Source organism: Aulonocara stuartgranti (assembly GCF_965226115.1).
Source record: "Aulonocara stuartgranti genome assembly, chromosome: 23".
NCBI lineage: Eukaryota > Metazoa > Chordata > Actinopteri > Cichliformes > Cichlidae > Aulonocara > Aulonocara stuartgranti.
Genome location: NC_138958.1, coordinates 14,189,659 through 14,216,836, shown reverse-complemented (window position 1 = coordinate 14,216,836; position 27,178 = coordinate 14,189,659). Strand labels below are relative to the sequence as shown.

The window sequence follows — 27,178 nt, the reverse complement described above, 5'->3', positions numbered from 1 at the left end:
TTGTGGGTTTGTTAGATTGGCCTGCAGTGAGGATGCAGGGGAAATGCAAACGATCACTGTGATACCATGATTGGTATGGATGATAAGAAGCTGAATTTTCATACTGGTAGATGAAAAATAGCACGGGTTTATTTCACTGGCAGATGAGATGCAAGCTTCAAATTAAACAAATGATTTTAGCTTTTCCTCTTAAAAGTGCACACGCACAGCACGTACTGTAGTACTGGCTCATTTATTTAGACCGTTTCTTCTTGTGGAGCTTTGCATGAGTCACAGCAAAAAGGTTTTGTTTCTTTTATCTTGTACTGGGTTACCCTACAGTCGATCGTCTATCTGAAACGAACCATTTTAGCTCCTTTCCCCCTGCTTCAACCCAGCAGTCGGTGATCATAGCTCACCGCTGGCGACACATGTTGTCGTTATCAGCGTGTGCGTGTTCTAATATTGAAACATGCTGAGAAGTATGCTTTGTGCAAGCCTGTTATCGCACAATTTTTCCAGCAGATGGACTCTGGCTGTGTTTTTATAATGCGCTCTGTGCTGTCTGCAGCACATGTTGCAGAATCCGCATCAAGGCTGTGTGACTGTTTGTGAAACGCATTTCTGCAAAGTAAACAAAACCAAAGCAGTGAGCCCCAAAAATCCAGATGCATCTTGTATGGAATGTACCATTGGCCTATATAAGACATGGGATTCATAGCCTTGTTGGTTTGACAGGCAGGGGTTATACTCAGCTGCAAACAGACAGCTGCAGTCACCACAGGCAAGCAGTCATTATGTTGTATTGTCTCTTTCCAAGTCTGCCTAAAGACGGAGCGTGCAGACGGAGCCGTGCGCTCTCTGCTTGATGACTACATTTACGTCACTCAGATCGAAGTGGTCCCTCGCTGATGTGGAAACTGTAACACCCGCATCAGCCTGTTAAGTGTTGCTTCTTTCAGACATCTGAGTTTCTGCATTACTGTGTCTCCCTGGTTTTATTCAGACATGCATAAACCATTCTGAAAAGAGTCACTGTGTGTTCAGCATTTGACTAAACACTCCAGCATGTTGAGTATAAAGTTTCTTGGTTATTTTGTCCCGTTCTCTAAATGGGTTCCAGCTATTTGGGCATAAAAATGTGTTTAAATGTCACTTCCTAAGCTTTACATAAAACCATCCCATGTGATTACTCATGTTTGGCTGTCTGTAGCCATTCTTCCACTGCACTGTAGCCCTGCACTTTTCTACAAAACATCTGGTAGAGGAGCATGTTTGAGGCTTCACTGCTACGTTTGGGAATGTGTTGTCCCTGCTGCATGCGTTACCCAGACAGCCCCACAGAGTATTTCCAGCAGTGCAAACTCCTCTCAAGCATGCCAGTTCCTGCTGTGTGCCACTAGTAAATGTGGGGAGGAGAAAAAAGAAACACATATTCACCCGAAATAGCTTAAAATTCATGTGTGAAAACAATTTGTTAGTGTGACCGCCCTCAACCAGCCTTGTACGACTATAAAGAAATAAGACCCTTATGTAGGAAGATGCTGGAGACTTATTCAACATGTTTATTTGTTCAGGTGTTTGTTTCTGGATGAGCTCGAATAAATAGTCATTTCCTGAAAACTGATCTTGAAACTTTAGCACCCAGGCGCAGTGCACTTTTTTTTCTTTTTCTTTTAATGATGTTTAACACGGTTTACTGTAATGAGGTCAATGAAGTGTGACTATTGAGTGTTCTTGCTAAACAAACCACAGTGAGGGTTTTTCCCAGTTTTCAGCGTGTTACAAAACCTCTCACTCCACTTTTCCCATCATTGGCTCCCATGCTAAAGCAGTGCTATCCTGTGGCCAATGGGGACTCTTTTCAACCCAGTGTGTTAGGCAGCTCTAAAGACTTTTGCTAATCTTCCCTTGGTTGCCAGCGTGGAAGCACAAGCAACGAGCTCCCTGGCCTAATCCTTTGCTCTGGCCGGTCTATTAGCCATAAGGCCAGTAGGGCAGGGGAGGGCCCTAAGGAGATTTAACTGCTTAACAGATGAACAAAATTAGAAGACTGTGATGATTGGATGGATATGTCTTTCTAACATGCTGTTTGGTTGTAATCACACCATTTTTAGATAACTAAAATCCTCGAAATTATAAGGGATTTAAGGTCGTGCTGCTCGCTCTAAAGTTCATGCTGTCGTGCTCGGTTTCAATTTTATGTGGTAACTTTATTTTTTATTCTTTAACTGTACGTATTTATAGTGTAGTGTTAAACCGAACACTTTGAATGCTGTAGATGATTATTGCCCAACTTGATGAGAAATAATTTAATAAATTAATGGGGTAGACAGTTAATTTGATTAAGGGAAGATGTGAATCACAAGACCGTAAGGTGACATGTTGGTGTGTTTATACAAGTGATCTAGAGCAACTCAAAGCTGCTAAATTACAAACACTACATGAGATACTACAAAATGATTTATTATTTTTAATCATTTCACTACACGGATGGGAAGATTTTTAAAAAGCAGCGTTTTAAGCCCTCTGGCACTAGGCTTTTTATTTTAAACACCCAAGTTTAATCGGTAACAGCCAGAAAGCTAAAAAATGGTGTTCCCAAGGACTGAAACTACGTGGGAACACTGTTAACACAAAACGACTTCACATTCATATCAGTAAATTTGACATTTACAGTATAACTTCCGCCTGATCAAAATTGTACATTTGGATTGAATGACAGCGTCACGGCTGAGTCGGTGACTGTGATTCTATTGACAATGCGCTGAAATTATTATTATTATTATTATTATTATTATTATTATTATTATTATTTTTAGCTCATCTCCCAATTTTGTTGCAACAAATGCGATTGAGCTGCTTGGCTGTAATCTGTAGTGTAAGCACTGACTGTGATTAACAGAGGCATTGTCTTTGTGCTAAACAAGCCATAATGGGGTGTAATTGGCATCTAGCTTGTTCAGTGCTAATGCAATTATTTGGGAGGTCTCAGTTCCTTCACTGAAACACATCAGTAATTTTTATTTACTGAATTTGGCAGGAAACAAATCTGTGACGGGCCCTACTCTACATTAGGCCCATCATAGTATCTTTCTCCTGTTTGTTAAATCTGCTGTGTATAAAGCCAGCACGTTACACAGAACGTAGAGCCAAAAAAAGGGTTTGTTTATGTGCACATAAATCTGAACCTGTCAGGAACCCTTCCACCTGTGCACTGTAAGAACAGCATGTAGAGGACCTGCTGTTACAGTGAGTATTAATAACTTCTGTTATGTTGTTGATACCAGGGGGCAGACTCCTGCTGAATCAGACTTCCAGATCCTAGAGATCGCCCGTAAACTGGAAATGTACGGCGTCCGCTTCCACCCAGCAGCTGATCGCGAAGGCACCAAGATCAACCTGTCTGTCGCTCACATGGGCCTGCAGGTTTTTCAGGTGACTGCTGCTCTAAATCCAAATGTCTTCCTTGTGCATATATCCTAACAGTGTTACTGATGATTGTGTCTGTCTTTTATTCCACCTGTATTTCTCTCTCAGGGCCACACAAAAATAAATACCTTCAATTGGTCCAAGATTCGCAAACTGAGCTTCAAAAGAAAACGTTTCCTGATCAAGCTTCACCCAGAAGTCCATGTAAGTGTTATCAGTGTCCTTCAATCTTAGATTTCATATACACTGAGACTGAGACCAGATGGCTGTATGCATTCTGCTTTTTATTAATCTTTGTTTTAGGGCCCCCATCAGGACACTCTTGAATTTTTGATGGGCAGTCGAGACCAGTGCAAAGTCTTCTGGAAGATCTGCGTTGAGTACCACTCATTCTTCCGACTGTTTGACCACCCACAGCCCAAATCCAAAGCTGTCCTTTTCACTAGAGGCTCCTCTTTCAGATACAGGTATTGACTAAAGACATAAAAATAATGCCATGTGTCACTGTTACTGGTTTAGTACATTGAAGTGGTTTAATTAAAACTCTTTCTGCCAGCGGAAGGACCCAGAAGCAGCTTGTGGAATATGTCAGGGAAAATGGAGCAAAGCGGACCCCTTACCAGAGGTATGTGTGTGTTTGAGTTTAGACACACAATTTATCACAAAGAGAAGCCGTTTCTTTCTAATTCTTCTTAAGCATCCACTGGAAGAGAAATCTGCATAAAATCATAACGGTAATTGTTACAAGATGACATGGAGATCTTATTTTCTTTCAGAAGGAACAGTAAAGTAAGAATGTCGGCTCGATCCCTCGCAACCGATGTGCCAAAACAGGTAAATACTGCAACATGTGGTGATAATACAGCCATAGATTTGGTTAATGGATAAGCTAACACGGATCTTTTTCTCCCTTTATCTCTTTCTGCTGTCCTCTCTGGTTTTGTTTTGTTTTTTTGTTTTTTGTGTCTCTCTTCTGTGTTGCTTTGTTTTTTTTCAGAGCTTTTCATTCAATGACAGTCTCAGGTTCCCGGGCTCGTCTTCCTCTGCAGCCGTGACTTTCCAGTCAATGCACATCCCTAGCGTTTTCCCGCTAACAGAACGCCAACCTCAGCCCCAGCCTTTGACCGCACTGAGTCAGTCTCCAGCACCTTCTCAGCAGCAGCAGCAGCAGCAGCTTCAGTCCCCTCTGCAAGCCACCAGACCCCCCAGCCCTCCGAAGGAAGAGCCCATCAAGCCTACTTCCCCGTCACCCTACGCTTTTCAAGGTGCCCCCAGCAATCAGGCAGCAGGACACTGCAGCCCCTTGTTTGTGTGTTCAGAGAGTGGCACTGCTCAGTCACAGCCCTCCAAAAATGGCAATGAGGATAATGAGCGTGGGGCCAAGTGGGGTGGAGGGAAGAGGACGGGGTTTTTTACACCTGAGGCTTTTGAGGCAGAGCTTTTGCGTACTAAACAGAACCCCATGTTCTCATTGTCCAGCTCACCACTGCAGGTTACTGAGGAGTTCATTGATGACGATCCCACTGAGATTTCCTTCTATGCCGGGGGTGTTGAGGCCTACTCTTATGGGCTGGAGGATAAAGTAGATAACTTTGATTTAATGGAGGAACTAGAGCTTAGCAAAAACCGGCTCTTTAGTGTGGGAATTGAAGATCTGAATGGGAACCCCAATCCCTTCCCTGACAGTATTGTAGGTCACTCTGAGACTAGTTCTTTGGTTAACAACCGCTCAGAGTGCAGCTCCTTGGATAACCTGGGGCTCAGCTCTGCAGGGGAGTCCATGTCAGCGGGCTACGGAGGCGCTGACACCTCCTCGCTTCGCCTGCCTGGGTCTGACATCCAGTCGGAGGCCAGCTCCATGGTCAACTTCCCAGCGTACTCTGTGCGCTCGGAGAGCAGCTCCGCGGTGCAGTTCAGTGACCTGGTGGAGCAGCTGGAGCAGCTCAGCTACCCGCCCACTGCCACAGAGGGTTCAGGGAACGGTAGCTCAGATTCAGACTCCGACTGGGGCTCTGACAGCGTCCTTCCCCCTGAGCAGAACCTATTTTATAGCAATCCTTTGACGGGAAACAGTGGAATCGAGGGGTTCCTCCTGCAGTGTCACAATCTGCAGGCTCTGACACTAGCAGACCCCTCTGGATCCCCACATGTTAAAATGTAAAGCACTTGAAGACAGTCTAGGGCTGTCCAAATGTAGAGATGACATTATATTACCTGAATTATGCTTCAGCGGGAAATCTGTGTGGTAACCGGAAACTCCTCTTAACCCTACACCATAACCTTCCACATCAGTCTCTGCGGGCTGCATTTCTCAAGAGGTGCACGTCTGGTTATGTGAAAGGTTAAGAGGAGTATTTGGCTACATGGCAGATTTCCTACTGAAGCATAATTCGGCACATTTCACCATTGAACCAGCACTTAAAAGATGTTTGTAGTTGTTGAAAAAGATGGGTTCTTCTTCTTCATCATCATCGCCATCACCTGAACTTTGAGGCTTCTCAGTGAAGACACCACATCATTTCACTTTGACCTTCCCCATACACAACTTTAGTTGCAGGCAGTGCTATAATCTTAGCTTTTATTTCCTGCCTTGTCTGGTTGAGGAGGTTCTTTTATTTTTAACATCATTCCTATCTTCTCATGGAATTTGGCTCTTATTTTTACGAGAGCCTCGAATGCCATCTCTTTTACAGTTGTCTTCTCTGTAACATTTAGCCTTTTAAGAGAAAATATTGAAATGCATTTTGGAAAAAAGCATTTATTTTGGAAGCTTTATCTTTTTAAGACACAACATGACTCCTGTTAAAACGCTAATGTACGCATTAGCATAGGACAAGTTATCCAAATTACCTTCCACTTGAATAGTGAGTGTTTAATGGAAAAGTTATTCTTCTGTGTGTAAAGTTGATCACTTGAGATGATGGTTTCAGATAATTTAAGCTTGTAAGTAATGCAGAATTTTTAATAATTTTCTACTTTTTAAAAAAAAATTCTGTCCTGACCTACAGGTTGGAATAAAAATGAGCTAAATGTACTTAAAGTACTTAACAAGCATTTAACTTCTTAACTACTTGTTTGTTTTTAAAAATAATATCTGGCACTTACTGGGCAGTGTAGAGTTTTCTGGTAGATGGTAATCTGTGTCTAATCTCAGGGTTGAAAAATGAAACCAATATTAGTCCCTGTTCAAATGAATATTAAAGCCCCCCCTTTTTAAAAAAAAAAAAAAAAAACCACAGGGCATGCCATTAAGTCTTTTTTTTTTTTTTTCCCCTGCCCCACTTGTACCTTGCTGCCACCTGCTGGCGAAAGTCAGCATTGTTCACATCCCAAAATCCCCAGCTGTGGTAGTTTTCTTTTGTTTTGATAGGTTTAGAATGTCTATATAATTATATTTTTAGAAAGCCAACACCAGCTAACATTTTAACTCAGCTCAACATGAAAAAACAAAAGAATGTAAACGGTGTACTGATGAGCCATTAAGTGCGCCGTTAGCACCACTTTCTACAGAATGAATGTATCACCTGTTTGTATGTAAGGCTTTAGTGTTTTAAACTTCTTGATTAACAAATGAAAGCAGAGCAATGAAGCACCTTTTCAAACATTTGATCAGACCTAAAAACTTACAGGAAATCCTTTTGATAACTTTTTTAGGAAACAGGGTTGTTTTTTGGGTTTTTTTGCACATTTCTAAGTAATTTTATAGGAAAAATCCAGGCATGTCGGGTTATTAACACATCAGTGTGGACAGAATATTTCCCTGTAATGTTTGCTCGACTGAGATATATCTGGTGTAAGGATTTGTAAGGGCTGATTCTACATTTAACCCAACTAAGATGACGATGATACAAGCTTTGATTTTCATCTCTTTAATGTGCCCGAACTCAATTCTACTTGATTTTTCTGTACATTTTACAGAATCTCCTTTGTTGTGTGCAGCACTTGCACCTCAATGCAGTTTTTTTTTGTCTTTATTTTTTTGTAATCAGTAGACATCAGATGGGTAAATCTCATCTGTCCTCATTGTCATTTTGAAGGATGGGCAAAACACACCCAAAGTGTTTCTGCAGACTCTGCAGTCACGGGTGTGGATGGGTGTTTCTGTGTCACCATGGAGTAATCGTATTTTGCTTCAGAGTTTTCTGATCTGGAGGATTTGTCTTGATGGCTCTTTATTTTTATTTTTTTCTACCATGTGATTCTTCCCACTTAACTAAAGTTTTCATTAACGACTAGCTGACAATTATAACCAGCTAACCTGCACTTAGACACAAAGTAATCACACCTTAATCCTGAACATGTATATTTTTACTAATCATAAACAGCCTGTACTTAATGTTTTGTATGTTTTTACTTTAAAGAATAAAGTAATCACTTTTGGGTACCATGAATGTCAGACTTAAAATTCTTTAAAGTTGCAGATTAAACTCAAAGGAGTAGTAATGGTGGAACACAAACCCTTTTGGTGTTGGATATTAGCTTAATGGTCAAGAACGTGGAGGATGAAGTTTACGTATGTTGCATATAATATATCTGCTGCTGTATCCTGACGGTGTTTTAGTTGCAGGAACAACTACAAATCAGTTTTTTATTGCGCACAAATCTGTCATTCAGCCAAAATGTTTGCATTGACTCATTAATATCCTACACTGACACCACTCCCTGGTGTGTTCAGAGTGTATCGCATGACACTCCAGGGATCCTGCTAACGTTATTAGAGGAAGAATTCGATATACAGCAGTTTTCCGTCATATTTGAGGCAACAGACGCACATGCTGTTGGGGGTTGGGTCGGACTTGTACACAAGATTCCTCAACCTAATTCCAGCTGTGTGTGTGTGTGCTCGCGCTCTCTGTTTAGACGGGCCTTGTGCCAAGTCATTCCACAGCAAACCCCCCATCCTCCCGCTGTGGAGCCCGACGTCCGCTCCCTCTCCTCCCCTCGTGTCAGTCCCTGTGGTGGGGGCACTTCAAATAAACTATAAACAACTGTTTGCCCTCCAGACAGGCCGCATTCCTGATAACTCTTTGCATGAGCAATTATTTCCGGGTCGAGTAGTGAGTCGTGGAGCGGTCTTTTTTTTTTTTTTTTTTCTTTCCCTCCTCCCAGCCTCCCCCCCCCCCCCCTTCCCTCTCTAATAGAAGTGGAAGAACAGCTGTGGTGACCCATGACTCTGTTAAGATAATGACCTGGCGTTTCATCTGCTTGTTTTGTCTCCTGATTTTCTGTGCAGAACAAAAGCAGCAGAGCCGGTTCTCTGCCGTGAATCGAGCCTGTGTAGCTTACTGTTTGTCTTCCTCGTAGAGGGCGTTTGAAACCAGGGCAGGGGGGGGGAAATGTGGGAACTATTACTTGCCTTTGTTGCCTTCCCTTTATTTGTGGCTTGTGTGTGATGAACTTGGATTTGTTAGAATCTGTGGCTTTGTTTTTTCTTTAATAGGAAATGAGATAATTTAGGGGTGGAAAAAATGGTTTGGATGAAGATCAATTTTAATAGTTGCGTACGGTTTCTGAAGGAGGTCAACTACACGCAGAGGTCTTGGTTGTCTTAAGCTCTGCCCTGAAAAGCTCATGTTTAATCTGTATAATTAGTTTTTTAACCCGTCTTTGTTTTTATCCTTTTACTGAAATCTGACACAATATAAGGTGATATAAAGATAAGCATTTTATAATTTTAATTTTCCCTCTTCCACAGATTCAGTGGTGGACAGCCCTCAGCTCTCCCCCGTCGCCTCTAAAGGTCCCCTCTGCCTGTCGCCCTCCTTCCAGATGTCGAACCTCAGCCTGCCGGGCCAGACCCCGTCGCCCCTGCAAAGCCCCATCCTGAGCGAGGTGGGCAGCAATGCCAGGCTAGAGGAGGAGGAGGAAGGCAGGAGGAAGGTACACCTCTTACATGCCAATCCTTCCAACAACCTGCCTCACAACCCTAAAGCACAGAGTACACACTCACTCACTCACTCAGTCCCTCTAATTAACAATGGGATGGGAGGTTTTTTTGGGGGGGGGTGTTCTGTTTGTTTTGTTTGTTTTTTCAGTGGAGGGAAAGTTAGTTTTGCTTAAAAGTTTTGAGTTTTCTTTTTGACAGCACGAGTGTTAACTGATGTCTCTCACCGCAGCGATATCCCACCGATAAGGCCTATTTCATTGCCAAAGAGATTCTGACCACAGAGCGAACATACCTGAAGGACCTCGAGGTCATCACTGTGGTAAGTTTTTCTTTTGAAACTTTAAGGACATTTGGACAAAATCAATAAAAAATATATAAACAAAAGCTGTAGGAGCAAAAATGGGTAATCAATCTGAAATTGTGCAGTTCTGCTGTGTCATGCATGTATGAACTTCTATTAACATGATATCATTTTGCATAATACATGCACATGCAGTGTTTCCATGTGTAAAATTGAGTTTAACTCAGTGTGTTGCATATTGATGATGCTAATTGTTTTGGATGTTTTTCTTGGGGTTTTTATATTACTGGGTAATTCAACCTTCAGTCCTTAAGATGCGAAACTGGCATCAAACCCTATAATTTATATTTTCTGAAGTCCAATAAAGAAATAAAAGGCCTTCTATTTTAAATGCCATACCATTGTTTGTAGAATAGTTTTGGCTAATCTTACGAACACACTCTTTCCCATTTCTCCTTAATGTATAGTGAGTCAGCGTCAGGTGCTTTCATAGGTTGAATGTCAAGTTTTGGAATAAAATCCTCATGCTTTTAATTCTGTACCAATATATGACGAGAGAGAGAGAGACGGACACTGGCATCAGAATGAAATCTCAGAAAGCCAGATGTGTTGTAACACTGCTCCCCTTAAAGGCATTTATGCTTGTAGTCAACATGTACTTTTTCTAGCATAGTGTGAATTAGCATGGCCTTTGTTCAGGGCTCTGGTGGCGTGAGCAGTGCTTTGGATTGATGGTTAATGAAGCTGTGATGAAACTTTGCACATGCAAACTTAGCAAATTTTACTAAACTTGAATTTTTTGCAATCAGGTTTCACTGGGGATTCAACACATGCAGTGTATTTTCATGGTTACTGAGACATAAAGTTTATCCTCCTTCAGAATTGCTGCCTAAATAACTACATAGAGACGAGATTTGCTTTTGGGAAGGACGCTGTGAAGAAGAGTTGGGACACTTTTCTTCAGCATCAGCAAGCGTTAAACCAGACTTGCCGTTTTCATTCACACCCATGTACTAACGGGACTTTTGCGTTTGGCTATTCCCAGTGGTTCCGTAGTGCTGTGATCAAAGAAAACGCCATGCCCGAAGGCCTGATGACCCTCCTGTTCTCCAACATCGACCCCATCTACGAGTTCCACCGAGGTTTCCTGAAGGAATTGGACCAGAGACTGGCTCTCTGGTAGGTGCTTCTGGTTGTGGGTGTTCAATGTACCTTGGAAGTTGGATTTTGTAACTGGGGAGTGACGTCATTGCAATTTAAAAAGTTCTGTGTTTGAGAGTGAGAGAAACACCATTTCATCAGGCAGGAGCTTCACTAATAAGAAACTCCGTACATGTTTTTGTTTGTTTTTTCCTAAGGGAGGGGCGTTCAAATGCTCATGTCAAAGGAGACTACCAGAGGATTGGCGACGTGATGCTGAAGAACATGTGTGCCCTTAAGGTAGGACAACTTCAGTTAGTTTAACATGTTTATTTATTCTTTCACAATTGGCTGACAAACAGAGTGACCAGAGTCTCGTTTGGTCTCCAGGAATTCACCAGTTATCTACAGAAACACGATGAAGTGTTAACAGAGCTGGAGAAGGCCTCCAAGAGGCTGAAGAAGCTGGAGACAGTCTACAAAGAGTTTGAATTGCAGAAGGTCTGCTACCTGCCCCTCAACACATTCCTGCTCAAGCCCATCCAGCGACTCATGCACTACAAGCTAATCCTGGAGAGACTGTGCAAGCATTATTCCCCTGCCCACCGCGATTATGACGACTGCAAGGGTGAGTTTTCTAAAGCTTCTTTTACGTCATGACGGTGATGATAATACCCCACCATCTCACAGCATCAGTCCTTTGTAACATTCGAATGCATCAACTAGTAGTAAGCAAGGGAACTGCAAATGGTAGCATGCAGAAAGAGCACATTGTCCCTCTGGTGAAGACCGCTTACTTTCACCCAATCAAGTATTCACAAGTTTATTCACTGCATATGCATTATATAATATGTAGTACATTTGTATAATATGAATTATGAAAATGTACAGTTTATAAGGTGGGGAAAGCTGCAGTCAGCTGACACTAAAGACGCTTGGATGAGTGACAAACGTTTCTCCCACTGAAAACGCTACGACTAACGCTATTAATCTGGAAATGCTTCAGTATATTTACTATCTTTGAGTGTTATCACAAGCAGGTTTGTAGTGAAATAGTCTAGTTTTATTCATTCTTTGAGACAAGATTAATACATCATATATTAATGTGTAAGAGAAATATTAAAACTTTCAAAGGAAACGGTATTCATGTGGAAAATCATTTCCACTTTACTTGGTCGTCACTGTAGCAGGAATGTGATAAGTCTGCCATGTATCATCTTCTGGTTATTCATTTGTCTTCCCATACAGAGGCTCTGAAGGAAGTGGCGGAGATAGCCACTCAGCTTCAAAGCAGTCTTATCCGGCTGGAGAATTTCCAGAAGCTCACAGAGCTGCAGAGAGACCTGATCGGCATCGAGAACTTGACTGCACCAGGCAGGGTGGGTGCAGTGGCACAGAGCGAAGTGCAGGAAATAAGTGCATACAATCTAACAAGGTTGTCTTTTTTTATTTTTTGTTTTTTTTACAGGAGTTCATTCGAGAGGGGTGCTTGTACAAGCTCACCAAAAAGGGGCTACAGCAGAGGATGTTTTTCCTGGTTAGTTAAAAACAAAATCTACTTCCACTTAACGTCTAAAGCTTCTAATCATTGTTAGCACTTTTTAATCTTTGCCTTCATGTCTTTTCAGTTCTCTGACATGCTCCTTTACACAAGCAAAGGTGTTACAGCAACCAATCAGTTCAAAGTCCATGGACAGCTGCCCCTTCATGGCATGATAGTGAGTCTGCAGTCTCTTCTCTTAACCTCTGCCATCCTGTTTTAACCATTAAAGCTCCCAATAAGACTCTGTAGTTAGGTTTACACAAAAGCTAACATCTCATAATCAGGTACTCCAATTCTTCTGACACACAAAGTGTTGAGAAAGGAGGGTGAGGGTCTCCTAACTTTACATGTCTCTGCTTTGCTTCTGGCTGCAGCTCATAGTGTTGGATGCACCGGTAAGTCCTCTGAGCTCTGCCAGCTTGGATGCCCAAACCGACCCTTCTTTCCTCCCATGCCCATGTAGAAAAAGCAAAAAGCTCATCTCAAGACAATAGACTCCATATAAAAAGAAATGGAAGTAGCCTCAGCTTTTGAAACATGAAGCAAATGTTTAAAGCCTAAACTTGCATTCTTTCTAATGGCCAGCAGGGGGCAGTGATTCTGATTCCAAAAAGAAGTAATGCTGCATAGAAATCTGAGAAAATGTATGAGGTGCCGTAAGAGACATTATTACTGAAACGCTCTCACACACACTACTGAAATTTTAGCTCTCACACACACAACTGAAACGCTCTCACACACACTACTGAAACGCTCTCACACACACTACTGAAATTTTAGCTCTCACACACACAACTGAAACGCTCTCACACACACTACTGAAACGCTCTCACACACACTACTGAAATTTTAGCTCTCACACACACTACTGAAATTTTAGCTCTCACACACACTACTGAAACGCTCTCACACACACTACTGAAATTTTAGCTCTCACACACACTACTGAAACGCTCTCACACACACTACTGAAACGCTCTCACACACACTACTGAAACGCTCTCACACACACTACTGAAACGCTCTCACACACACTACTGAAATTTTAGCTCTCACACACACTACTGAAACGCTCTCACACACACTACTGAAATTTTAGCTCTCACACACACTACTGAAATTTTAGCTCTCACACACACAACTGAAACGCTCTCACACACACTACTGAAATTTTAGCTCTCACACACACTACTGAAACGCTCTCACACACACTACTGAAACGCTCTCACACACACTACTGAAACGCTCTCACACACACTACTGAAATTTTAGCTCTCACACACACAACTGAAACGCTCTCACACACACTACTGAAACGCTCTCACACACACTACTGAAATTTTAGCTCTCACACACACAACTGAAACGCTCTCACACACACTACTGAAACGCTCTCACACACACTACTGAAATTTTAGCTCTCACACACACTACTGAAATTTTAGCTCTCACACACACTACTGAAACGCTCTCACACACACTACTGAAATTTTAGCTCTCACACACACTACTGAAACGCTCTCACACACACTACTGAAACGCTCTCACACACACTACTGAAACGCTCTCACACACACTACTGAAACGCTCTCACACACACTACTGAAATTTTAGCTCTCACACACACTACTGAAACGCTCTCACACACACTACTGAAATTTTAGCTCTCACACACACTACTGAAATTTTAGCTCTCACACACACAACTGAAACGCTCTCACACACACTACTGAAACGCTCTCACACACACTACTGAAACGCTCTCACACACACTACTGAAATTTTAGCTCTCACACACACTACTGAAATTTTAGCTCTCACACACACAACTGAAACGCTCTCACACACACAACTGAAACGCTCTCACACACACTACTGAAACGCTCTCACACACACTACTGAAATTTTAGCTCTCACACACACTACTGAAACGCTCTCACACACACTACTGAAACGCTCTCACACACACTACTGAAACGCTCTCACACACACTACTGAAACGCTCTCACACACACTACTGAAATTTTAGCTCTCACACACACTACTGAAACGCTCTCACACACACTACTGAAACGCTCTCACACACACTACTGAAACGCTCTCACACACACTACTGAAACGCTCTCACACACACTACTGAAACGCTCTCACACACACTACTGAAACGCTCTCACACACACTACTGAAACGCTCTCACACACACACTACTGAAATTTTAGCTCACACACACACTACTGAAATTTTAGCTCACACACACACTACTGAAATTTTAGCTCTCACACACACTACTGAAACGCTCTCACACACACAACTGAAATTTTAGCTCTCACACACACAACTGAAATTTTAGCTCTCACACACACAACTGAAATTTTAGCTCTCACACACACTACTGAAACGCTCTCACACACACTACTGAAACGCTCTCACACACACTACTGAAACGCTCTCACACACACTACTGAAACGCTCTCACACACACTACTGAAACGCTCTCACACACACAACTGAAATTTTAGCTCTCACACACACAACTGAAATTTTAGCTCTCACACACACTACTGAAACGCTCTCACACACACTACTGAAACGCTCTCACACACACTACTGAAACGCTCTCACACACACTACTGAAACGCTCTCACACACACTACTGAAACGCTCTCACACACACTACTGAAACGCTCTCACACACACTACTGAAACGCTCTCACACACACTACTGAAACGCTCTCACACACACTACTGAAATTTTAGCTCTCACGCACACTACTGAAATTTTAGCTCTCACGCACACTACTGAAATTTTAGCTCTCACGCACACTACTGAAATTTTAGCTCTCACACACACCACTGAAACCAGAGGCATTTCTGCTGAACAGGAAGTTGTTTCCTGACAAGGAAACTGATGGAAAAAGTGGTATATTTCAAAACACTACAAGGATTTCTACTCAGCAACCTGCTAGTACAGCAGTCCCCAACCTTTTTTGCGCCACGTAAACAATATAAAAAATAAAAAAAACGATAAATACCATGAAAACCATAAATAGAAATGTGTTCGAATTTTTGTGGAGGAATAAAACCCATTACATAGAAAGATCTCAGCTTGTGAAGGGATACAATAAAGGTGGTATCAAAACTCCAGAATTGGAATTTATGGTTGGCACCCTTAGAATTAAATGGTTAAAATCTTGTCTGTCACAGCCAGACTCTACTTAGCTCCACATCCCATGATTCTTGTTTAATAAAATAGTATACAGGATTAGACTTTATTTTGAAATGTGATTTTGCGGCAAATAAAATCCCCATAAAGATATCAAACTTTCCAAAACAGACGTTGCATTTTTGGGAAAATGAGATTTACCCACAACTTCTCCCCATAATTCAACCTTATGGAATAATAGGGTAATAACACTTAATCAAAAATCAATTTTCAAGAGTGACTGGTTTGAACAAAAATATTATATTCATAACAGATTTGTTGGATGATAACGGTGTCATTCTAAGTTACACAGACTTTTCAGAAAAATATTGTCTAAACTGTTCTCAAAGAGAATATAACAAATTTTGTGAACTGGTCCCACTGCCTCTGCTTCATTTGATTAAAAATTTTATGATATACAATAATTTCTCATCAGTGCTCCCAAATTTATTGCTAGGGCAATGTCAGCTGTTTGATAAAAATGCAATAAGAAATTTGTTAGTAGTTTCTTCAAAGACAAAATATTTCATAGTTACAACAGAATGGTTACATGGCATGGTTCTAATTTAGTTATTTCATATACACTGGATAAAGCATACTAAAAATTTATGAAATAGCCTATTCTACCTAAAGTTAAAGAAACACACTTTAAACAAAACTAATACTGTGGCAGAATTTCTAAAAAAAGAGATTTGGCTTTGAGGTGGATCAGTGTTCTTTTTGTACTGATGAAAATGAAACCCTAGAACATCTTTTTTTTTCCTATGCCCTATCACACAATGTATTTGGTGCAACTTAAAAAATTGGATTTCCCTAAATATTAATGATGTGCCACTGTTTGAATTACATCATAATTTTTTTTTATATGGATCATCTAGCATTGGATGTCTCAGACATTATTAACATCATCATACTTGTTGAGTATTGCAGCATCGACAGCGATCAACTCGAAGGAAAATGAGACGGAGGCAAAAATGTCCTTAATATTTTTGGGAACTTTATTCCTCATCAACATGCGGCAAAACTTTTCTCATGGGTGCCATTTTCGTTGTGGTATACTTTTTTTTTCTTAGGGGCGTGATGACGCAGCATCCGTGCTCTTACAATGAAACAGTGCCTCCTTGTGGTGGCAACTAAAATACTGTCTCTGTTAAACCACAGTAACCATAATGCAGTTAAACACTGTACAACATGAGTACACACAATGAATATCTTAACAATACTTTTGAGTAAATATCATATCCATTGTGCTAAATGGAGGAACGCTAAGCCTTCTCTCCCTGGTTTTTTTGATGATTTTAAGATATTTTTCTTTGCTAAAAAAAAGACAAAAAGCACATATGCCAAAAAAATAACCAGGATAATGCACGTCTCCCGCTATTCTAAATTTTGACTTATGCTGAGGCTAATATATTGTTAAGTAATGCAGCTGTCTCACTAAGGTCCAGAATCGATTTGTTCCACAATTCAATTCGATTTGATTATGGGGAATTTTGACAGTCAGAAATATTATAATTCAGATCAGTACATTTACATATTTTTGTATTTAAAAAAAGGAAGCTGACACACGCAAGACTTTATCAAAGGTGTGAGCATCACAGCAGATGCCTTTGTGTCAAAGTAGCTGAAGATAAAACACATAAAAACATGAAGGTGGTTTTCCTGGCCTGGGATTTTATAAAAAATATTCTGCAGTACATCAAAAACGAAAGAAAACCATTAACATATGAACGTTACCTCTGACGTTACAGCGGTTTTATTAGAGACACGGCTAACGTTTTGCATTTTGCATAATTTTAAAAAGTTTAAATTTATTCAGTATTGAACGGCAGAAATTAGGTTTTCTTTTCGGAAGTATGTAAAATGAAACAAAAAAAAAACAGCGGCCGACTGTGCTGTAAACAACAGTAGACTTGTGCATAACAAGCAAGCGAATAATACAGAAAACAGATTTTTAGACAGGAAACTGTTCTTGAAGTACAGAGAGAGAGAAAGAGAGAGAGACACGTGCGATTTTATCGTGGTGGAAGCGAAATAGTAAACGTCAGAGGGAATTCATGACGATGTTTATGTGAAGCGCAGTTTGGATCTTCTTTTGCTGCTGGTTCAGTCAATATTGTTTGGAGAGAGATCAAACTAACAGCTTTAGAATCGGCGCAAAAACGGCGTGAAAACAAAGCGCGGACCTGCCGACAGATCAGAGTCAGCGAGCTGTCGGCTTTCAGCCCCGACCGTGTCCGTGCTGTCGGGTGAGAAAGGCGACATCTCACTGATTCTGATCCGCGGGTCCGCGCTGTGTGTTTACGTCTTTGTGCAGAAGCCGTGTACCTGCTCTCATTTACTGTCTTAGCTGTTTGGTGGTTGTTGAAATTTTGTGAGGTTTCACCAGAGATTCTGGCATTTCGGGTAAAATAAATTTATATTAAAAAATCGATTCAGGATTTTAATGAATCGATTTCACGTTATCCAAGCCAGAATCGATTTTAATCAATAAATCGATTATAAAAACCCACCCCTAACTAACAGGTTGCTGAGTAGACATCTGTGTAGTGGTTTGTTTGAAATCTAACACTTTTTCCTTCAGTTTCCTTGTCAAGAATTAACTTCCTGTTTAACTGAAATGCCTTCCTGTTTAACTGAAATGCCTTCCTGTTTAACTGAAATGCCTTCCTGTTTAACTGAAACGCCTTCCTGTTCGACTGAAATGCCTTGGTTTTTCAGTAGTGTGTGTGAGAGCGTTTCAGTTGTGTGTGTGTGAGAGCTAAAATTTCAGTAGTGTGTGTGAGAGCTTTTCAGTTGTGTGTGTGTGAGAGCTTTTCAGTTGTGTGTGTGTGTGTGAGAGCTAAAATTTCAGTAGTGTGTGTGAGAGCTAAAATTTCAGTAGTGTGTGTGAGAGCTAAAATTTCAGTAGTGTGTGTGAGAGCTAAAATTTCAGTAGTGTGTGTGTGAGAGCTAAAATTTCGTGTGTGTGTGTGTGTGAGAGCTAAAATTTCGTGTGTGTGTGTGTGAGAGCTAAAATTTCAGGTGTGTGTGTGTGTGAGAGCTAAAATTTCAGGTGTGTGTGTGAGAGCTAAAATTTCAGGTGTGTGTGTGAGAGCTAAAATTTCAGGTGTGTGTGAGAGAGCGTTTCAGTAGTGTGTGTGAGAGCGTTTCAGTAGTGTGTGTGTGAGCGTAAATTTCAGTAGTGTGTGTGTGTGAGAGCGTAAATTTCAGTAGTGTGTGTGTGTGAGAGCGTAAATTTCAGTAGTGTGTGTGTGTGAGAGCGTAAATTTCAGTAGTGTGTGTGTGTGTGTGAGAGCGTAAATTTCAGTAGTGTGTGTGTGTGTGTGAGAGCGTAAATTTCAGTAGTGTGTGTGTGTGTGTGAGAGCGTAAATTTCAGTAGTGTGTGTGTGTGTGTGAGAGCGTAAATTTCAGTAGTGTGTGTGTGTGTGAGAGCGTAAATTTCAGTTGTGTGTGTGTGTGTGTGTGTGTGAGCGTAAATTTCAGTTGTGTGTGTGTGTGTGTGAGAGCGTAAATTTCAGTAGTGTGTGTGTGTGTGTGTGTGTGTGTGTGAGAGCGTAAATTTCAGTAATAATGTCCCTTACGGCACCTCATAAAAATGAGCCTGCTTCTCACTTATGACAGCATTACACACTCCTGTGTACCTAATACACATGTTTACTAAATTATCAGCTATTTTACTTGAACTGAGACTTGAAGAATAATTCAGTGTGACGACTTTGTGATGGAGAAGTTTCTGCTGGTTTCTCAGTCAGATCCACCCCTCCATCATCTGTACAGGTTCAAAACACTGAGGTGGTGACTGCCAAAATGATCACAAATCAATGGGTGATGTCTTAATGGCTACATCCATTTTTTTTTTTTTTTTTTTTTTTTAATTAAATATACAGTGTTTACTCAAGACACACAGACATGTCGGCCTCTGCCTGTCATAACTACTCATAATTCTATACAAATAAATACAAGGGTGAACTATCAGCAGGGCACGGTGATGTGTGTTTTGACTTACACATGGATATCATTAGGATATGAAAGATAAGATGACCACACCACAGTTTACCTCCAGACACATAGATGCTTCAGTAGAGGCTCTTTCCCAGGTCTCGCTGTGACTCCAGACGTTTTACATTTGTTCTCCCTTTCTGCTCTTGATCTGAAACCATTCATGGTGAAGAACATTATTTGGATTTCACCCGTTTCCTCCATCTAGCTTGCATTTTTGCTTTCTTTTAATAGTTTCCTTTTTCTGCTTATAGGTAGAAGAAAGTGAAAATGAATGGTCGGTGCCTCACTGCTTCACCATTTACTCTGCTCAGAGGACCATTGTGGTGGCTGCCAGGTAAGACTAGGAAGGGGAGAAGTTGGAGTAGTGGCATGTGACTGTGCATGCAGTGAACAGCACATTTGTGTGTATCATGTACTTCCAGTCCCATGTAATTATTACCATCACAAATAAACATCAAATAAATGCAAGTAAATCTAATGCAGATCCAAACAGGTGTTCTAAGTGAACCTTCAGCAAATACCAGGTGCCTGAATCCAGTCAAATACTGCTCCTTTTATTGGCACGAGTGATAAATATGTGTGTTCACTGTAATATAAACATCATTACCTGAGCCATCCACTGTAAACTTCCATCAGTATAAGAGTCATGTTTCTGGTTTGCCTTGACCTGCCCTTGTTAGTATAGTAGTCTGAATACTTGGTGGGTTTTTCCTCAAAGTAAAGTGGCTTATGTTATTTTTGGCCTGTCAGACTTCATTGGCCACATCACCACATTCTTACATCTATAAAGTTCTTATGGTCTTGATTTAAAATCTCTACAAATTCAGGCCAAAAGCACAGAAACAAAGAACCCTGTTATAATAAACTGGAAGTATCCCAATAATGTGTTACATCATCCTCAGTTCTCTCTAAAAATGTGTCCGCAACGCCGTAATTTGTCTGTTTGTGATTTCAGCTCTAAAGTGGAGATGGGAAAGTGGATTGAGGATCTGAACTTGGCTATCGACATGGCCAAGAAGTCTCAAGAGAAATCCAGCATCTTTCTTGACGCTGGACTCAGCGATCGCTCCAACCGTAAGTTTTCTTTTAAACTCGATACCTACACAGCCTTGAGTGTAAATGTGTGTTTTTGTGGCTATTTTGAGTTTTTTTCTCAGCTTAGTGAGCAGAAAATCCCGTTTGGACACAAACACCCCAAACGTACTGTTAATCCCTCCCCCTCCTCTCCTCTACACAACTTCCTGTCCTCCATCCTCCCCCCTTAGGGTCGTCCGACGAGGTTTCTCTGGAGCAGGAGTCTGAGGATGACATGAACTCCTCCCGCACTTCACTGGACAAGCAGACGCACCACCGTGCCAACACAACCATGCATGTGTGCTGGCATCGCAACACCAGTGTGTCTATGTCTGACCACAGCCTGGCTGTGGAGGTACTCCTCCCCTGCCCCAAATTACATGCAAACACTGCCATTTACATACACCAGCATGCACACGACACACACCAACAGCACGTACATCAAACCTCCCATCTTCATACCAGCATCAGTGGAGTGAGCGGAAATGGCTTTGCATTCTGTTTTCTTCTGAACCCTTTAACGCCTTTTTTAAATGCTCATTTTTTCCACCTTTTTCCATTTTAAGTTCTTTAAGGCTCTAACAGTCAATTTCTCCTTGATAGATCATCTTCTGTTCTTTATGTGCATGCAAGAACCTTCCTCTGACACTGGCTTTTCACCCCACAGACCTGAAGGATTTCCTAACATGCTCTTCTTTCCACTTCTCAGAGCTAACATGCTAACACTTTTTTCTGCACCCTCTTGTTCCTTTTTTCCCCGCCTCTCTCTCTCTCTCTCTTCAACCTCCTCCAGTCTTCGGTTCTCCGGCTATCTCACTAGAACTTCCTCCTCGCTATCTCCTCGGTCAGGGCCAAAGACCAAATACCATCACACATGTTTGCTGGTACCGAAACCAGAACCTCTCTCTCACTGATTACCTCCGCATGAACCAGGTACTCGATCCACTGACCCGAAAGAGAATACTGAGCTACACAGTGACCGTGTTCCCTCCCTAAAGTCATAAAGAGTTAGAATTGATGAAGAGTGATGTTGGAATTCCAAGAAATACAAACATCTTATTTGTCAATTTATTGCTAGAATTGCTACTTTGTGTCCCAGGAGATGCATTCAAAACAAATTAAAGTCTCCATTTCAGTTTGGATCTTCCTACCAAAACAAATAATGTTAAATAGAAGAATTATTAGAAGTAAAGCACGCAAAAATGAAGGCAACACGAGCATTTAGATAATGAAGAACGGAAAATGCATATATTTTAAATACCAGATTGAGAAGTTGGAAGCAGAGCGAAGGAGCCAGGCTACCTCAGGCTGTGGAGCTTGAGACTCTTTATTCAAGGGTTGTGTTTGAGCCTCACATTGGGTAATGAAATTTTAAGCACTTTGGTCAGGAAAACTAGAAAAGTGTTTTAGCATTTTAAAAATGCCAGATATTTATTTCAGTCTCCAAGTGTCAGAAAGAAAAACAGCTCCACGGCTAATCTCCCTGTTGGGTAGACTCCTTAGTGTACTGAATAGAATTATATAAAAATTTAACAGAAGCATGAAAGCAAAAATGGTTTGTTTTTTAAGGTTTGGGTTTTGTAAATCAAAATCTGAATCAGAGTTTAAGCAAGAACTGATATGCTCATGCTTGTATCTCTCCTCGGTTGGACTAAGATGGTGGCGGTTTCAAATTTTTAGATGCAAATCAGAGCTGAGGGCTGTGTGTTGGCAAGCCAGAGTTTACTGTGCCAGGAAGGTCTCTCTTTACCTGGTTAAATCACCATGGTAATGGTGAACAAACTGAATAGTCTTCTTGGCAGCTAACGCAGAAGCACATTAGCAAAAACAGCCGAGTTACAACCACTTGTTGATGAAACGCAGGGTTAGTGAGGCCGTGTATCACATGGACGTGCATGAGCAAAACAAAACTACTGTTATAATTACTACAGATCAAACTCCACCTTCAGAGCGCCAGCATGCATTAACTCTTTCACCTTAGAATTAACACACAAACATGCATTATCTACAGATCACATGAATGAAACTTTAAACTCCAGCATTAAATCCATTTAATTTTAGCAATCATCAGTGTCTAACCTTGTTCCTTTCTCCTCTTTCCTCTGTAGAACCAGCTCTCGGGTTACCTCCTGAGGAAGTTCAAGAACAGTAACGGTTGGCAGAAACTCTGGGTCGTTTTCACCAACTTCTGCTTGTTCTTCTATAAGACACATCAGGTCAGCCCTCATAGATCTGTGACAAAGATCGAGCCCACGTAAAAGCACGTCACTGAGGTGTCTGTCGATGTCTCGTTTGCAGGACGACTTCCCGCTGGCTAGCCTTCCACTGCTCGGCTACACGGTCAGCACGCCCGAGGAATCGGACAGCATTCACAAGGAGTACGTCTTCAAACTTCAGTTCAAGTCTCACGTATACTTTTTCAGAGCAGAGAGCGAGTACACCTTTGAAAGGTAAGTTGATTCAGGTCAGTTGATTCCTCCAACCGTGCAGTTCTTCATCCATCAGATTACAGTAGCATGTCTGCTCTTCACAGATGGATGGAGGTGATCAAAAGTGCAGCCAGCACTGCAGGCAGGATGAGCCTCCTCATACCTAAAGGAGGTCCCATGGAGATCAACGGAAACTGAAATGAGCGTCGTGTATCTGGAGGCTGGGCCTCTGGGGCATCAGAGACTTGTCGGTGTCATTTCTATGTGAAATAGACATTTAAACATTAACAAATGAAAGATACTGCCAGTTTCAAGTGTTAACATTTTTCTTCTTGATTCTAATGGTCTCTGCATTTTGCTTGATTAATGATGTAAATGGTAACATTTGTCCCACTATACAGGATATAATGAAAGGGAGAGGTGTACATTATGAGCTTTTTTTTTTTTTTCCTGCATATGTTGTGCTCTTGTTTCTTTGATCGCATAGACTGATGGGAGATGCTGTTTTTATGGGACCAACACAAAGGGCTTAAATTCAGGTTTTCTGAAGGACTGAAGCTTTACTGGGTACAGTACTGTACCGGGACTGACTGGGATACAGATGAAATACAGTATGTGGGGAATGAAGGTACTGCAAATTGTATGTGCTCTCTAAACTGTACTTTGAAAGCGCTGAGGGCATTAGTGAGGAAGAGGTGAACGGGAAGGTAATGAGATGCTGAAGCAAGTGGGAGACTCGATGATTTGGGAAGTTTTAGGGAATTCACGCTGCTGCGAGGAAGCGGATTTGTTGTGGGCAGTATTTTTCTATACTCTGAGGCCAGACCTGATTGCTTTATTTGCTCTGAGTGGGAGAATGCAATCAGTGTTTGAAACTTTTTAAAGGGAGCTGTTGTGTTTTATGCGCCTGGTTAGTTAGGCAGCGTTAAGGTCAGTCTGGTGCTACGTTTCTCTCTTTTAATATCTCATGTTTCCTGTTTTTATGACCCATAGGGATTTACTACTTGAGGACATGCTGCGCAACAATTTTTTTTTTTCTAGTGTTTACTTTGTGAAATTTGCAGATTTTCCTTCTAAAAGCTAAAGAGAACATATTTTTAAGTAATTGTTTGAGGATGACTTGCCACATGTCAGACTTTTACACGAACGGGAGCTGCACAGATAGTAGTGTAGTGTTTTACATGAATCCATGGTATTATTTGGTTTATATATTTTTAAGAAGACTGGAATCTTGTCGCTCTGTGTGTGTGATGTGTTTATTTTTTTTGTGTGTGTGTGTGTTTGTGGTGAAGCCAAGCGTGCAGTCCTACTTGCACCTCCCTCCCCCTCCCCGCCTCTGGAGCTTAAAGAGAAAGTGATGATGGAGGTAATCTCCGAACCATCAGGCATTCTGTGCGAGTAAGAGGCAGACTCTGCTGCACACTTAACATCCAGTATGTTATTCCTATTTATTGTGTAGGATGTCGTCAGGGCCAGGCTCCTGAATACACTCATGTAGTCTTCATGTTATTCCATTTAAAAACCTAACAAATAAAGCATAATTTGAATCAGACTTCTTGTGGCTTTGTGCTTACATTGGTGCCCGTTTACTACTTTACGTTTAAGACGTCAGTTAGATGTTTTTGGTTCAGTGGACCTAAACTTATTTACTGTCATGTGTATATTGCTTCAATGGTGAATGCTCAACTTAAAAATACCTGAATGATTTTTCTTTTTTAATCTTTATTTAACCAGGAAGTCTTAATCTCTTTTGCAAGCGGTCTTGCTGTCAAGATAAGCAGCATGGACCAAAGTACACATTGCATTTTCAAAGCAACTGAATTTACTTTTTCTGAAAATGTTAATTTCTTTGAAGTTCACATCACTGCAATAAACAGCCACCTGAGCTTCATATTCATATGGCTGAGAAATCCTGTGTAAGTATGAGAGCATGCACAATCTGTACAGATGTCTCAAACCAAGGTGGAGCTTTGGCTCTACATTTTAAAAAAACAAAGTCACCATTCTGCTGTTAAAACCCTCTTTCAAAAACCAGCCGTTAAGAAGGAAGAAAGGCTTTAAAGAAGGAAGAAGATGGCCACAATTATTTATTTTAGATGCAGGACGAACTCCGGGGCTGCCCCAAGGCTGAATACAAGATAAATTTGAATTATTTTTAACACTGCATCATGCAAATCTACTGCAATACCCCCAAGAAATTAGCATAATAGTTCCCCTTTGTGATAATCTCTAGACAAGTTGCACAAAATCTTCACTTCCTATAAAAGTCAGCCCGTCTTTATGCAACACTAACATTTGACCAGACTAGCTTTTGAAAGCATTGAAAGAAATTCTTCATTTATCTCTGAAATTACTTTATTAAATAGAGTGGAACTTATCTAATAATGGTTTTCTTGTAGGGTCGAAGTACATTTTAATATCTCAGATCTGTTGCTTTACATAATGAACATTAGATAAAACCTTAAGGTCACATATGACTACTCGTAAAAATTGAATATAAAAACATTAGGAGGCATTTAACTGTACATAAAACCTGACAAAAAGCATCTAAAGTGTTGGGATGAGAAGAGACTGAAACGTCCAGAAATGAGTAGAGGTTTCACTTGCATGTTGCCTAGTTAAGTGCACATTATCCACAAGTAACCAAACAGAAAAATGTGTCAAGTTTCACTGAGTAATTTCAAAATACAGGTATCATTTATAGAACTGACATAATTTATATGTACAAAACAATGTTTTGGTCTTGATTTGAGACCGTCAGAAAATAAACACACAAAATTAAAACTAGCGTGCCAAACTAGTTCCCCACACGGCATGTATTTTCTCATATTAACTGCTGGATCTTATGCCAGACTTGGCTGAGCGAGACGACTTTGAAACGTGCAGAATTTCATAGTTTGGATTTCAAGGAACGAGCCACATCCCCCATTAATCAAATTAAGCATTTGCTCATGTATAGATAGGATGATGAGGTTAAACAACATATTTAAGAAAATGCCAAAGAGGAATAGTGAGCTGGAACACTAAATAAATGTGTTATTGCATTATTTAAAAAAAAGTGTAGCCTTTACTTTACACCTGACTGTACAGCAGTGTTGACGAGACTGCTGCTCACTTGAGAAATAGCATCAGATCTGCACAGCTTGCATAACCTGAACTACAACGACGGTAAAATGTACACACTTTGTGCTGGACATTTTGAAGATAAGAGAAATCAGCCTTCTCCCTGTTCAGGGTGAGACTCGCAGTTTGGGGAGTTGTTTTGTTTTTTTTTGTTTTTTTTGTGTCTCATGTATTACAGAGGATCTGCAGAAAATAATGCCAGTCAGTCATAAACAAAGCAGGGCATTCCTCAGGCTTGTCCAAACAGCACTGAGCAGTGGGTGTGGTGTCTTCCCCAAAAATGCTGATACTGCTCGTCTGCCAAGCTGATGTGTTCGAACATTTTTCTGCTGGGGAGTGGTGAAGGCGTGTCTCCTTTACTTTTCAGACAACAATGTGCCTCCACTTCAGAAGGGTCTTTGTGGCTGTCAGTAATGATGACTGCAGCTTTTAACAGTTAAACTCTACAGCCCAAAGACTTTAGAATTAGTTCTTGTTTGATTACCTTTGTCGCTAAGTTTTTTTTCCATTTTCTTCACTTCACAAGCTTTATCTGCATTAACACAGAGTTCTAAGATTACAGCTTTTGATTTCTGCCTTGATAAACTGAGTAAAGTGGTGCACCGTGTTGCTTTATCACGGCTAACTCTTATCTGTGCTGGACGACTGTGTCACAGAGGGTTCCCATAAAAAAGTGACCTCCCTCATTTGAAGTACATTATGAAAAAGGCGGACACCGTGTGACTTTGAGCTTATCTCCTCCTGTGAAATGTACAACAACAGCTGTGAGTCCACCACCACCCAGCCCCTATTTGGTTTAAAGGAATCATTTACTTTTGTAAGAAATGTGTGCCAACCTGTTTTCTTGCTGAGCTGGACAAGACGCTTGACGTGAACCAAGCTTTGTTTGTCGTAGCCAGAAACAAATCAGATTTAGTCCCATTACTGGAAATACTCCAGTCGATGACGATACTGCCTGCCACTTCTGGCTGTGAGATCTCTAGACAAATAACCAAATCAACACTTTGTGCACTCAATTAAAGATTAGAATGACTTTGTAGTATTGTACTGACAATCTGATAT

General features: G+C 41.0%; 1 protein-coding gene across 4 annotated transcripts in view; it reads left to right on the top strand.

Annotated features, from left to right (window-relative positions):
• The window catches only part of farp2 (FERM, RhoGEF and pleckstrin domain protein 2), a 36,516-nt gene extending 11,971 nt beyond the window's left edge, over positions 1-24,545 (top strand). The window contains exons 8-28 of one of the 4 annotated variants that reach the window (XM_082524611.1): positions 3,270-3,417; positions 3,520-3,615; positions 3,715-3,878; positions 3,968-4,036; positions 4,188-4,245; positions 4,409-4,676; positions 9,107-9,243; positions 9,528-9,617; positions 10,645-10,778; positions 10,958-11,039; positions 11,130-11,367; positions 11,988-12,118; positions 12,208-12,276; positions 12,368-12,457; positions 12,657-12,677; positions 19,742-19,824; positions 20,446-20,564; positions 20,756-20,919; positions 22,673-22,780; positions 22,863-23,014; positions 23,098-24,545. In XM_082524611.1, coding sequence (XP_082380737.1) covers positions 3,270-3,417; positions 3,520-3,615; positions 3,715-3,878; positions 3,968-4,036; positions 4,188-4,245; positions 4,409-4,676; positions 9,107-9,243; positions 9,528-9,617; positions 10,645-10,778; positions 10,958-11,039; positions 11,130-11,367; positions 11,988-12,118; positions 12,208-12,276; positions 12,368-12,457; positions 12,657-12,677; positions 19,742-19,824; positions 20,446-20,564; positions 20,756-20,919; positions 22,673-22,780; positions 22,863-23,014; positions 23,098-23,191 — 2,515 coding nt within the window. In that variant the 3' untranslated portion in view covers positions 23,192-24,545. Of the gene's footprint in view, positions 1-3,269; positions 3,418-3,519; positions 3,616-3,714; positions 3,879-3,967; positions 4,037-4,187; positions 4,246-4,408; positions 4,677-9,106; positions 9,292-9,527; positions 9,618-10,644; positions 10,779-10,957; positions 11,040-11,129; positions 11,368-11,987; positions 12,119-12,207; positions 12,277-12,367; positions 12,458-12,656; positions 12,678-19,741; positions 19,825-20,445; positions 20,565-20,755; positions 20,920-21,357; positions 21,498-22,672; positions 22,781-22,862; positions 23,015-23,097 lie in introns of all 4 variants that reach the window. The other 3 variants (XM_082524610.1, XM_082524608.1, XM_082524609.1) reach the window with 3 other exon arrangements.
• Positions 24,546-27,178: the final 2,633 nt, after the last annotated feature.